General features: G+C 35.6%; 1 protein-coding gene across 6 annotated transcripts in view; it reads right to left on the minus strand.

Annotated features, from left to right (window-relative positions):
- Nucleotides 1-6,241: 6,241 nt before the first annotated feature.
- The window catches only part of ZFAND4 (zinc finger AN1-type containing 4), a 72,429-nt gene continuing 65,203 nt past the window's right edge, over nt 6,242-13,467 (minus strand). For all 6 annotated transcript variants that reach the window (XM_073793340.1, XM_073793341.1, XM_033842465.2 and 3 more), the window contains 3 exons: nt 13,274-13,328; nt 7,898-8,015; nt 6,242-6,778 (listed from right to left, as the gene is read on the minus strand). In XM_073793340.1, the coding sequence (XP_073649441.1) occupies nt 6,643-6,778; nt 7,898-8,015; nt 13,274-13,328 (309 nt within the window). In that variant the 3' untranslated portion in view covers nt 6,242-6,642. The remainder of the gene's footprint in view (nt 6,779-7,897; nt 8,016-13,273; nt 13,329-13,467) is intronic.

Consider the following 13,467-nt stretch of genomic DNA (forward strand, 5'->3'; position numbering starts at 1 on the left):
GTTTATGTAAGTGTAGACTCATGGATACTTGTACTTCGAATTATAATCCAATACTACTTTATTTTATTGCTCAGTGTTCCAGGTTTGGCTACTGGGAGCTCTTTCAGTTGACTACTGTGTCCCTTTGATATACCCCATCATTACTGTAGGTTTTTGGTGTGGGCTTTCTTTTTTCAGCACTCCCTTTCTTTCTGGCACTACAAGAAGTCATATTTCCTGTTCCAGTCCTAGAATCAGCCATTTCTCTAAGGAAGTATGGTATTGTCCTTTATTAGACAATTGGTATTAGAAACCAAGATCTGGGTGCTAGGTGTACTCTTTGCTACTAGGATGTTATTGCTTCTAGACCCTCTCAGCTGACACAGCAATGAAAGATATCCAGACAATTAATTTTTTTTTTTTGGCCATGCCACGCAGCACATGGGATCTTAGTTCCCCGACCAGAGATCAAACCCGCGCCCCCCTGCAGTGCAAGCACTGAGTCTTAACCACTGGACAGCCAGGGACGTCCTGAATTAAATATTATTAAGCAATAAGAAGAAATGAGCTAAAAGTTAAAAAGTAAACTAAAATTTGCCTGTATCTTTCTACTTCAGGTATTTCCTCTACAGCAAGGTGTTGGACTTTATTTTTTTATCTTACCTGTAACTTTTTCTTTTTATGACTTAAGTCTATTAGCACTCCTTCCATCCTTTATGAACTTTTCTTCCCTTAATGTCTTTGTTTTAAATGTCTACTTTAAGTATTTCTATTGGTAAACATTGGTTTTTGAAAAATAAGACTGAATATGTTTATATATTAAGGATGTGATTATAACAAAGAAATACTATATAGACTAAAATCTCAACCTTATTCTTTTTTCTTTTTCTTTGTGTATAATAAAATGTTTGATTCTCTTCTTGAGCAGATTGGATATAAGCTTTGGGGCTGATCTAGTGTCCCTGAATTCTTTTCATTAGGATTTTGTCCTTTATATTTTGCTTCTACCCCCAGCAAACTTTAAATTCTCATCCCTTTTGGAATCTAATCATTCTTTTGTAACAGAAACCGTAGGTAGCTGACCCAGTCTCCATTTCCAGTCTCTTTCTTCCTTGCTTGAAACTGCTATAATGGAAAAGCTAAAACTTTGATCTCCTAGGTGCCCTTATAATAGTGTTCTGGTCAATTACATATAGGGTAAAGTCTCTGATCAGGGCATCCCTTCCTGAATAAAGGGGTAAAGCCCAACTAGGAAAAAAGTCTTTATGAGTTTTTTTTTTTCTTTTCTTTTCTCCTAGGTCTCTCCCTCATCATTAACCCCTTTTCCTAGCTAATTATCACTTGTTACTCTTTGAGAGGTTTCAACTTAAAGAGTACTGGACTAGATCAGATGCTTCTGTTGCATATTTGCATATGTCCACATTTTTTCCTTTATAATATTTATCAAAATTATAATTAAATAATGACATGGTTAGTTGTTTAAAGTCTGTCTGTATTGCAATGTAAACTCCACCTGTCAAGTTCACCTATTTTCCAAACAACTAATTATAATTACTTGCACGTGGGAGGCACTCAATAAATATTTGAATGAAGGAGTTTCCAAAAGAGGATTACCTGACAAGCACAATCACCAAGCACACGTAAATTAAGCAATACTTCCACTTTTATCCTTGGCCCCTACCCACACTAAGCAGTCACATTCTTCATAGCCATGTACAAAATCATCAAGTATTTGAAAAAGATCAGTAACACAAAAGAAAGAGATTAACACTGCGAAATAATCCAAGAAAATGAATCGAAAAAATTCAACTAAAAGTTTCAGTTTCCAGAAGTAAAGCTGACTAGGTTATTTGAGCCACTCCTCCGGCTGAAACTGCTGGACAAAAATTTTAAATGTATATATTCTTAAAGAATCAAAGAACTGGCAAGAGTCTTGAGAATCACTGGGCTGAAATCTAGGTGAAAGCGTGCATCCAAAGAGGTAGGCAGAGCACTGAAATCCTGTCTATACTAAGTGTATACGCCAAACCATGACTCACAGGGCCAGGGAGACAGAAGTCAAGGCTCAATATCATTCAAGGGAGACCCTCTCCCCTCCAAAGCTGGGATCGTACTCCACCCCTCACCCCTAAAGCTGTAAAGAAAGGTAACTTGGAGCTGGTGGGGAGGCTGGCTGAGACAAGCAGGAACATGTGAGAAGTAAACAAAAACCAATCACTGGAATGACTAGAGATCGTAAGTACTGGTAAGGATGTGAAACAGAGGACTCTCAAACTGCTATGAGTAGAGATAAGCTGGTAAAATCCATTTTGGAAAATTCATTGATATCATCTAATAGGTTGAACGAACACAATAATCATCCATGATCCAGCAATTGTGCTCTTAGGTGTAGACCCAAAAGAAACGTGTATACATGTGCTCCAGGAGACATGTGCACAATGTTCATAGCAGCATTGTATATAATACTCAAGGCTAGAAACAACCCAAATGTGCATCAGCGGTAAATGGAAACATAAATTGTGGCACAGTCATATAGAAGAACACTTCGATAAAAATTAGGTACAACTACATGCGACACAAATAAGTCTCATAATCAACACTGAATGAAAAAAGCCAGAAAAAGAATACATGCCATACAATTTCACTAGGTAAAGGTTTTTGTTTTTGTAAAGCAAAACTGCAGGGATACATGCTTAGATGGTAAAACCATTAAAAAATGCAAGAAAATGACTATCACAGTATGGAAGGATGGTGGTAGTGATTGGGAAAGGGTAGGAGGCAGGAATGAGTTCTGGGGTACTGACAGTGTTTCTTATTTCTTAACGTGGGCAACAGTTACACAGAGGTTTGCTTCCTTCAGGAAGTAAAGATGGAGTTGGCATCTGAATAAAGAGTGGGTGTTAACAAGGGAAAACAGGCTGGGAAAAGTAAAAGTGTGGGCAAATCCCAGAAAGCATGGATTAACAGTACAATATGAGGCTGGAGAAGTAGATGGGGACCAGACCACAGGAGCCTTATTAGTAAGAAGGGTTAAGGATTTGGGTCTTTATTCTAAGAACACAAGAAGTCACTGATACACTGCGAGCATCGATGTGCTCAATTTTTTGGTTCTGCAAGCACACTACAGTTAAGAGTAGACAGTGGGTTATGAAGGACATAGAACTAATTTAAGCAGCCCAGTTAGGAAGCTATTGCAATAGCTCAAGTGAAAGCTATGGTAACATGGACTAGGGTAACTGCAGAGGAGTGAGTGAATTTGAAATAACTACTGTAACTAAAAATAACATCATTTTGGACTAAATATGTGTCTCCTCCAAATTCATATGTTGAAGCCCTAACCCCCAGCATGGCTATATTTGGAGTAAGGAAGTAATTAAGGTTAAATGAGGTCATTAGAGAGAGGCCCTGATCCCATGGTATTAATGTCTTTGTAAGAAGAGACATCAAAGTTCCGTGTGTGCACACTGAGGAAAGACCATGTGAGGACAGAAAGAGAGCAGCTCTCTGAAAGCCAGGAAGAAAGATCTTACCAGAAATCCACCCTGCTGGATCCCTTGAACTGGGACTTCAAGCCTCCAGAACTGTGAGAAAATTAATTTCTGTTGTTTAATTTCTGTTCTCACAGTTTTCTCTGTTTAAGCCACCCAGTCTGTGGTATTTTGTGTTATGGCAGCATGAGCAGACTAACGCACTAAAAAATTGGGAAGTACAGTCTTGAAGTAATGAGTTATCATGCTAAATTCCTTACCTGTAATAATGGGGCATCAAAAAATAATGTTTATATTGGCTACTGTTATGACGGTAACTACCAGAAAAACTAAAATAGAAATTATTAGAAGAGATTGGGGGAGGTATACGGTGACCTTTTTACTTTCATTTTTCATCTTTATATAGTTTTTCTAAAACTATGTAATTTACTTTCATCAATCACTTTGAAAGTTTAACATAATTTTCAAAGAAAAATGAGAACATCATACCTTCTTTCCTAAATTTCAGTCATTCACGTCAACTTTTATGATATTTGTTGTATGTACCCTTGCTTGGCAATTTTCAATCAGTTTTTTTTAACCTATATCAATTTATTTTATTTTCAACTTAAGTTACTTAGAGTTACATTTTTTTTCTGATACAATATATAATTATTAAAAAATGTTGGGCTTCCCTGGTGGCGCAGTGGTTGAGAGTCCGCCTGCCGATGCAGGGGACGCGGGTTCGTGCCCCGGTCTGAGAGGATCCCACATGCCGCGGAGTGGCTGGGCCTGTGAGCCATGGCTGCTGAGGCTGTGCGTCTGGAGCCTGTGCTCCACAACGGGAGAGACCACAGCAGTGAGAGGCCTGCGTACCGCAAAAAAAAAAAAAAAAATGTTCATCCATGTATCACTTAAAATCATCTCATGTTCCAGTAGTGGTATAGCGGTCATAATTTGGGAAACACTGCTACATACAGGACTGAATTATCTATCATGATGGCATAAAACCATATGAAACATATATCAGAAAATTAATTCCCTTCTTCTTTTTAAAATTAAATACCTCCACAAGTCAACAACACTGATAAAATTTTAAAACATCTTAGTATTTAAAGTTCCCATATTAGAATGATTAAAGTTCACTAAACTTGAAAATATTTCATGTAGGTAAAAGTTAAAATTTTTCAGACTTTTAGTGTTGCTAAAACCAAATGCTTACTGTTTAAAAAAATCCAGAAACTAGATTTTATTATATAAAGTTAGTTTAGTTATATAAAACAATATAAATGCCTTAATTTTTTTGTCATGGTAAGCTGTCCAATAAAATTAATTCATTTAACTAATGTTTAACCAGTGCCTATAGGCAAGGCATTCTGCTAATTATTAGCAATGCAAGGATAGATCTGAAGTCTCTAAAAATTATGATCACTTCCCCGTAAGAATTTAAGGCATAAAGAAATGGCTCCCAGGGGATATATGTATGTATATAGCTGATTCCCTTTGTTATACAGCAGAAACTAACACACCATTGTAAAGCAATTACACTCCAATAAAGATGTTTAAATATATATATATATATATAATTTCTTGAATTAAACTGGTTTATTTCTCAGTGACTTAGAAATTAGAAAAAAAAGACTCAACTTTGACCAAAATCTTTGGTAAACTTAAAACAAGACTTCTTTCTACATGGTCTTGGTTTATAAAGCATAGTGCACTAAGCATATACCAAACATGTCCTAAGCATCCACATTTATCTATAGAATAAATACGTCTTGGCCCACTTTTCAGCAGCCTATCCGTGTAATAGAGTAAAAGCTGAACTGCTCAACACAGATGGAAATATTTTTCATTAGCCTATATAGCCCCCCTTAAAAAGTATGCTATCAACCCCTAATTGCATCACTACTCCACTAATTTCTCACCTTTCCCTTTTGTAAATGTATTTCCTTCTTGCTCTGAAGTAATTTTTCTCCACTCAACATTTAATCTCTTCTAGGAAGCAGAGGAAGGGTAACGGAACTCTTCATTTCATTCAGCCTTGCATGGAGAAAGAGGCCCTGTGGCCCTGTGGAGCACCTAAATTAGCCTTCTGGTACCAGTGCAGATCCCACTTGGGTTGGACTAGAGTTGCAGAGTCTACTTGGGTTGCCTGCCAGCTATTTACCGGGGTTCAGCATCAGATTCAACTAAGCTTCCATAAAGCAAGTGGCCTCCCAAAAGCTGGTATATTAGCTACATCTGGGGAGCAGGGCCCTTACACCTTAAAAGCGTTCTTTTATACTGACAGTCATTTTTTCCAAGTAGAATAAATTACTGATTTATTTAATTAAACTGTTTTATTTTAAAGTATTTATAAAAGAAAAATTATTGTGAATAATCAAAATCATAATGAAATTGAATATTTATTTGCATTTCTCCTGGTAATAGCACTCAACATAAGAAAAACAAACCAAGCTGTGAGATTTTGTTTTCTGTATAGCCATTTTTCAAAAAGTGAAAAGTTGGGTTCTGTATTTAATGGCAACAAGTGGGACATCATCTATTTTAAAACTACCATTCAAAAAGTAGTATTTTAAGAAATATATACTATGATTAACATGATGTGTTTTATAGAATGGATACATATCTGAATGTCAGTCTGAATATGGAAGAAATATATGTGTTAAAACCACACTGGAAAACCAAATGTTCTTTTTTTTACAAAAAGCTTGAAATAAAAAGGAACTTGCCAGTAAACTCAATAAACTTTCACGTATGGGATATCTGTTTTAAATCCCCACCCACCCCACCCCCACAAAAAAAATTGTAGATTTGAGTAGAGCCATTACATGAAGGCTTATTTCTGTACAACATGGAAGCTGGTTACATAGTCAATGTTAACTTCCTAAAGTGCATCTTTTGAAGACTTGTCTAGTAAAATTGCAGTATCAAATATAAAATACTTAACACATGACATGCAATAACAAAGCTAAACCATTATAGTTTAAAGTTTTTAAAACTACTTTTAAAACTTTTGATTCACCAAAGAATGAAGATGTCAAATACAGTAGCATTCTCATTCTCCAACAGTATGCATTATATGCTTTGGCAAATCTTTTGGAGTCGAACAAAAATAATGCAGTCTAAACAACATTTCTTCTGTCATTGTAATACGATTCCTCGGGCAGAACATTTAGGTGCAGAGCAAGAGTTAGATTTTTGGAAGTTTTGGTGCATTAACCACAGGATTTGCCTCCTGTAAGTATCTCCTCCCTGCACTCTTGTAATCATAGGTGCAGCTGTGAGTTTCTGCATAACGATGAGATGCACAGAAGTTGTTTCCACATCTAAAGCACAAAAAAAGTTTATGTGAATAGTCACATTTCTACAAGAACCTCATCTCTCTGGGAGATCAAAGCTTGATTTCACGTAGTCCAGCAGAAGCCCTTTAGTCCTCTTTAGAATTGCAGGGCTGACATTTCCCTTCTACTCATAAACAAGCACAAGCACCCCAAAAAAAGAACCGGTTAATTGTCTATGAATATGGGACTTTATAATAAAGAATCTCTTCTGGAGTGAAACAGGCTGTTGACCTCTAGGAAGTAGTAAAACTGCAAAAAGCAATAAATATATCTACCACTTCCTCTTATATCTAGTAAACCTGGGAGAACTCTGAATTTCTGAGAAATTCAGTCTCATAAGAAAATTAAATTATGTAAAACCTAACTATGCCATGAAAGGATTTTAAAGTACTTCTAGCAACAAGATAAGCTGTTTCCATTTGAACAGAATACACTCTAAAAAGCAGCAGCTTTGTTTAATGCCTGGCCTCAACCTAAGGGCAGACACCATCCTCGGAGCATATTAGCAATGCTAATGAAAGAAATAATTATGAGTAGGAAAAAATTAATTATTTTTATAAACATATTATTCATCTGTTTTGAAAAGTGTACCATATACTCATAATTTATAGTACATTAATGTTAAATTTAGTCCTTTTTTGTTTAATTTAAAATAGAATCGAGAATTCCCTGGTGGTCCAGTGGTTAGAACTCCACGCTTCCACTGCAGGGGGCAAGGGTTCAATCCCTGGTTGGGGAATTAAGATCCTGCATCCTGCATGCCACTCAGAGTGGCCAAATAAATAAATAAAATAAAATAGAATCTTGGAGGAGGGGTTCTTCCAAGCCACAGTCAAAGAGAAACCATCTATCATAAGACAAAGAAAGTACACTTCCATTGGTTTATATGTCCTACTTTAAAGGGCAGGGGAGGATCTCATGACTTTGGAAACACATAAGCTATCTACTTGCTCTTTACTTCAGCCAATAAGGAGTTCAGCTGGGTCTATTTGAACATCATCTTAATGATGTTATGAATAGGCAATTTAAAGAACATTTTGTATTGTATCCCCACACTGGGTCACCACAAAAAAAGCATCCCAGCTTTTCAGCTAGCCAACCTGCCTGCATTCGTAGCTAGTAGCCAGTCCAGTTTTCTTTCCACAAAGAAAACAATGCTTTGTTGTTTTCTTCTTTGTTTGAATAGGGGCTTTCACGGGTGGGAGGTGATGAGCACATTCTCCTGTTAGAGAAAGCACACCTTGATTAATACAGACATAAAATTCTAGATGTGAAATACTATTAAAACATTAAACACATTCCTGCCACAGCAAACCTCTAAGCCATAAAAAATCAATTAGTGCTTTTTTTATATCTAAAATTATTTACAGAGTTGCAAGTAAAGATGCACTAGAACTGTTATATTTTTTAAGATGTGGTAGGTTTCTACTGACTAAGACATATTTTTAGGACTTATATTTTTTACATACCAACACCTTTCTAATTATTTCTGAGGACACTCAGTATATTTAAAGTATACTGAACTTTGGCAGAGAATCAAGAAGAATATCTGGTTCAAAATCATATTTATGAGGCTTCTGAGGAACAATATAATATGTATTATAATCACCCTGTCCTTTCACACCAAGAAGGAGCACAAGAATATCATGAAACTGGTCTTTTAGACCTAATTATACCATAGAAACTAAATTCATCAAACCACAAGCAAGTTATTCTTTCAAAACTTCAATTTGTTCATTTTTATGATAACAGGACATGTATTTTTCTCCCTAAGTTTCTAAGTGTTTAAAGGTCAACTCAGTTCTCACATACAAAAAGCATTCTGAAAAATTTAAATGTTATATTTATATAAAATATCATATTATCAATAGTGACTCAGGGTACACTGCTCGATTTCACAGTACTACTACCTTTTCAGAAAATATTTACTAAATTCTGGGCTATTGTAACAACTTGATTTTTTACCTTAAAAATAAGAGCACACCTGCTATTATATGAGAAAGAATTAAATCAATTTCTTTAAATACTAAGTGAAACGCTTTTAGAACTGAGTAGAATTCCAACAAACCCCACTCATAAGCAGAGAGACTCAATGTCACTATCCATACTTGTTACACTAACAGTGTAAGTACACAGTGCGTGGTGGCACCCAGAGGCCAAGAAACAAGAGGCAAACAAAGAAAGCAGAAACAAAGGGAAGAAGTGAGAAGAAAAATGGTAGAGTGTCAATAGAGATGATACCTATTCTCTACTACTGAAAAAGGTTTGAGAGGTCTGGGCTTAAGGTTTATCTGGCAGCTAAAAGTCTCTGAAAATCCTTCAAGGGTTCGAAAAGTTGGAATTACAATTAATTGACACTATGCCTTTTCCCACAACCCAAACTGGGTGCTGGATATACAAGCCCAATAAAATTAAGTATGCTTTATTACTAGGCTAAAATACAGTCCAAGATCTCGCCCAAAACTGGAAAAAAAAATTGCCTAAAACTGGAAACTAACTTATGACTCCTAATGGTGGCCAGGCACCAACTCAAGTTAATAAGCACTTTCTTCTTCAAGTGCACTTAGAGTTATCAAGAACATTTCACAAAGGTGATGGGATACTTTCCTCTTCTTAAATAATAAAAATAAGACAAGCATTTGCACAGGACACAGAGGAAAGGCATATACTACCAGATATCCTCTGAAGCTCATCTAATTGCAATTATCTTTGAAATTCAGGCTTAGGATATTCTTCCTTAAACAACAATAGAAGAAAAATCTGTTGACGAAAATTTAGTTCAGTGTAGTCATATTTTCATGTTTTTCTTTGCTTGGGGGTGCTTAATTCAATGTTTCGCAAGATTTTTTTTTTTATTCAAGAACTCTTGTGAATGTGCAGAAACAGAGAACATAGTAGTGACCGAAATAAGGTGGCACAGAAACATAACCACAGTCTTCTCCTATGAGAATGGTTTCCATATATCCTTCTACCAACCAGAGAAAAATAAAATTATTAGTCATATACTCCATGCTAGGAACCAGCCCTAATATATAGGTTCCCTACTACCAACAGGAAAAATTCAACTTCCATGGATTGACATTCAAGGTCACATGTCCAATATGATACCTTTCTAACTTTCCAGAGTCATTTTCTGTCATTTGCCACATCATACCCACCCTGAATGATGCGCCAGACCCATTCACATGTGCAATCTCTTCTTCTAAAATGCTCCAGTAACCTTGTCAACCTAGTAAAACTCTACTCATCCTGTAAGAAGATATCATCAATCACCAGCTCCTCTCTGAAGCCTTCTCTCAAATGTGTAATGAACATATGAATAAAGAAAAAGTCAATAAAATAATGCCACTGCTAACAGTTGCTTTTCAGAACGAGAGTAAAGATATTTGGATTAACTCACTTGTTTGGCATTTCCTAAATATTGGTCTAATTGGTCTAATTAGACCAATATTTAGGAAATATGATCTAATATTTGATCTAACACAATAATCTATAAAAATTCACCCAACAGAATAAGGCAGCAAACAAAGTATTAAATGGTGTTCAAGATGCAAGTTTGGTAATCATCTGCCTAAAAATGATAACTAAAGCTATGAAGATGGATAAGATTTCCAAGGGAGACCCTACAGTGAAAAGCAAAGAGGACCAATGGAGGAACTCGATTAAGTCAATTAAACAAAACTTATGCCAAAACTTTCACAGACTCTTCTAGGTAATTCAGAATGATACAGTTATTAATGAAAGAAAACAGCAGCAAGTTACATAGCTGTAGTTTGGAGAATCATCACTGCAGGTAGCAGTTGATGACCTGACCTAAATGATGACTGACCTAAATGAAATCAATCAAAAGAGTATACACCTGGGGACAAGCAGAGGGACTGGTAAAACAAGTTAAAAAGAAAACTGAGGCTTAAAAAAACCAAAAACAAACAAAACCAAAAATCTACAAAAATGTAATAGCCCAGAATAAAAAAAGAAATAAAAAGGGAGAAAGATAGGAAAAGAAAAAAAAAACTATTTCAAGAAGAAGGCCATAACAATCAAGTAAGATAAGGACACAGAAGTATCCACTGGATTTGAAATTATGTAGATCTTTGGTGACCTCAGCAATGGCAGTTTCAGAGGAGCAGCGAGAAGAGAAGAAAGCACTGTAGGCTGAATTAGAGTTGAGAGAGATGCGACAAGTACAACACAAACTTCCAAGAGGCTGAGCTGTGGGTTAGGACTGGACAGACTTAAATAGGTGTCAAAGAAAAATAATTGTAACATTAAAAGTAGATACATTATAATAATCAAAACTGTGGCACTGGCATAAAGACAGACATACAGATCAATGGAATACAGTTAAGAACCCAGAAATAAACCCTCACATATATAATCAAATGATTTTGACAAGGGTGCCAAGACCACTTGATGGGGAAAAGGACAGTCTTTTTAACAAATGGTGCCTCGAAAACTGGATATCCACATGGAAAAGAATAACGTTGGGCCCTTACATTACACCATATATAAACATTAATTCAAATGTATGCAAGACCTAATGTAAGGCCTAAAACTATAAAACTCCTGAAATAAAATATATGGGAAAAGCTTCATGTCACTGGATATGGCAACAATTTATTGAACACAACACCAGACACAGGCAACAAAGGAAAAAATAGACAAATTGAACTTCATGAAAATTAAAAACTATTGTGCATCAAGACATTATCAACAAAGTAAAAAGGCAACCTACAGAATGGGATAAAATATTTGTGAATCATATATAAGGAATTAACATCCAATATATAGAGTCACCTAAAACTCAACAACAAAAAACAATCAAATTCAAAAATGGGCAAGTGATTTGAACACATATTTCTCCAAAGAAGATATGCAAATGGTTAAGCACATTAAGAGATACTCAACTTCACTAATCATCAGGGAAATGCAAATCAAAACCACAATAAGATACTACCTCACACCTGTTAGGATGCCCACTATCAAACAAAACAAAACAAAACAGAAAATACCAAGTATTGGTGAGAATGTAGAAAAATTGGAAACCTTGTACACTGCTGGTGGGAATGTGACATGGTACAGCTACTACGGAAAACAGTATGGCAGTTCCTCAAAAAATTAAAAATAGAATTACCATATGAACCAGCAATTCCACTTCTGGGTATATACCCAAAAGAATTGTAATCAGAGTCTCAAAGAGATATTTGTATACTCGTGTCTGTAATAACATTATTCACAACAGGTAAAATGTGGAAGCAACACAAGTCTCCATCCATAGATGCAGAGGTATGCAGAGTGTTGTATATACATACAATGGAATATTATTCAGCTTTAAAAAGTATGGGAATTTTGACACATGCTAAAACATAGATGAACCTTGAGAACACTATGCTAAGTAAGCCAGGCATGAAAAGACAAACACTGAATGATTTCACTTATATGAGGTACTTAGAGTAGTTAAAATTATAGAGACAGAAAATAGAACAGTGGTTGCCAAGGCCTGGGGAGAGGGAGGCATGAGGAGTTAATGTTTAATGGGTACAGAGTTTCTGTTTTTCAAGATGAAAAGAGTTCTGGAGATGTATGGTGGTGTTGGTTGGCCAAAAATGTTAATTACTTAATGTCATTCAATTGTACACTTAAAAATGGTTAAGATATTAAATTTTGTTATGTGGGTTTTATCACAATAAAAAAATTTAAAAATGGATACATTAAGACTTTAGAACCTTGGGCCTTATACCTTTAGAACCTTGGGTAGTGGAAACAAATGCTAGGTATCTCTTTAAAGATATGAAAGTAACATGGCAACCATAATATATAATGTATTCTTTAGAACTTCGGGGCTACAAAGGTGGTACATCTTTGGTAGAGTTTCCATCTCTAGTCTGGGTATTAAAACACAAAAAATGATGATAGTAATGGCTTCTTAGGAAATTATGGCTGGCCAGTGCACCTTTAAGGTGTTATTGATATAAGTGAGTGCTAAGAATATAGTCATTTCTGCTACTATGCCTTGGAAAGGCCTAGTCAAAGAGACTGTCCCTTTCTTTCATCCAGAAAAAAACAGTTCATCAAATGGAGCTCTTACTACTGTCCTTGATATTGGACCATGACTTTAAGAAACACCTTTCTAGGGTATTTCCTCAAAACCCATCCAGCACCCAGCATGGCTCTAGAGTGGCCAGGGACTGGGAGGGTTGCGAACTACATGTTAATTTTTCATGCAACTTATCTTTTCGCATAGACCGTATCTTTTCCCAGACAACAGAGACCTCAATTTCAATTTTTGTTTGATTCTTCAAATATGTCCTACAGTCAGTTCTCATAATCATTTTCTTAAGTGGAACAAAGTTTAGGGAAAGTTTACTCTGTACATACCACAGAGAATGTTCTCATTTCTCTTTGAAAATTCAAATTCATAGTATGCATAATGCTATGATTATTAGCCTTATATTGTTTTCAAAATTATCTGTTGCTTACCTACTCTTTTCCCTGCTGCTGTATTATTTCCATTCATTCCAATACCACGGGCAGACTACAATTAAAACACAAAACATCTATAGAGGTGAGTTAATGGAAAATAGAAGGGAAGATCACCAAACATGAAATAATTATATTTTATTGTAAAAATGCTGCTGAGCTTTCATTTAAAATTATTTAATCTATTTTTAATT

This window comes from Tursiops truncatus, chromosome 16 (genome assembly GCF_011762595.2).
Source record: "Tursiops truncatus isolate mTurTru1 chromosome 16, mTurTru1.mat.Y, whole genome shotgun sequence".
Classification (NCBI taxonomy): Eukaryota; Metazoa; Chordata; class Mammalia; order Artiodactyla; family Delphinidae; genus Tursiops; species Tursiops truncatus.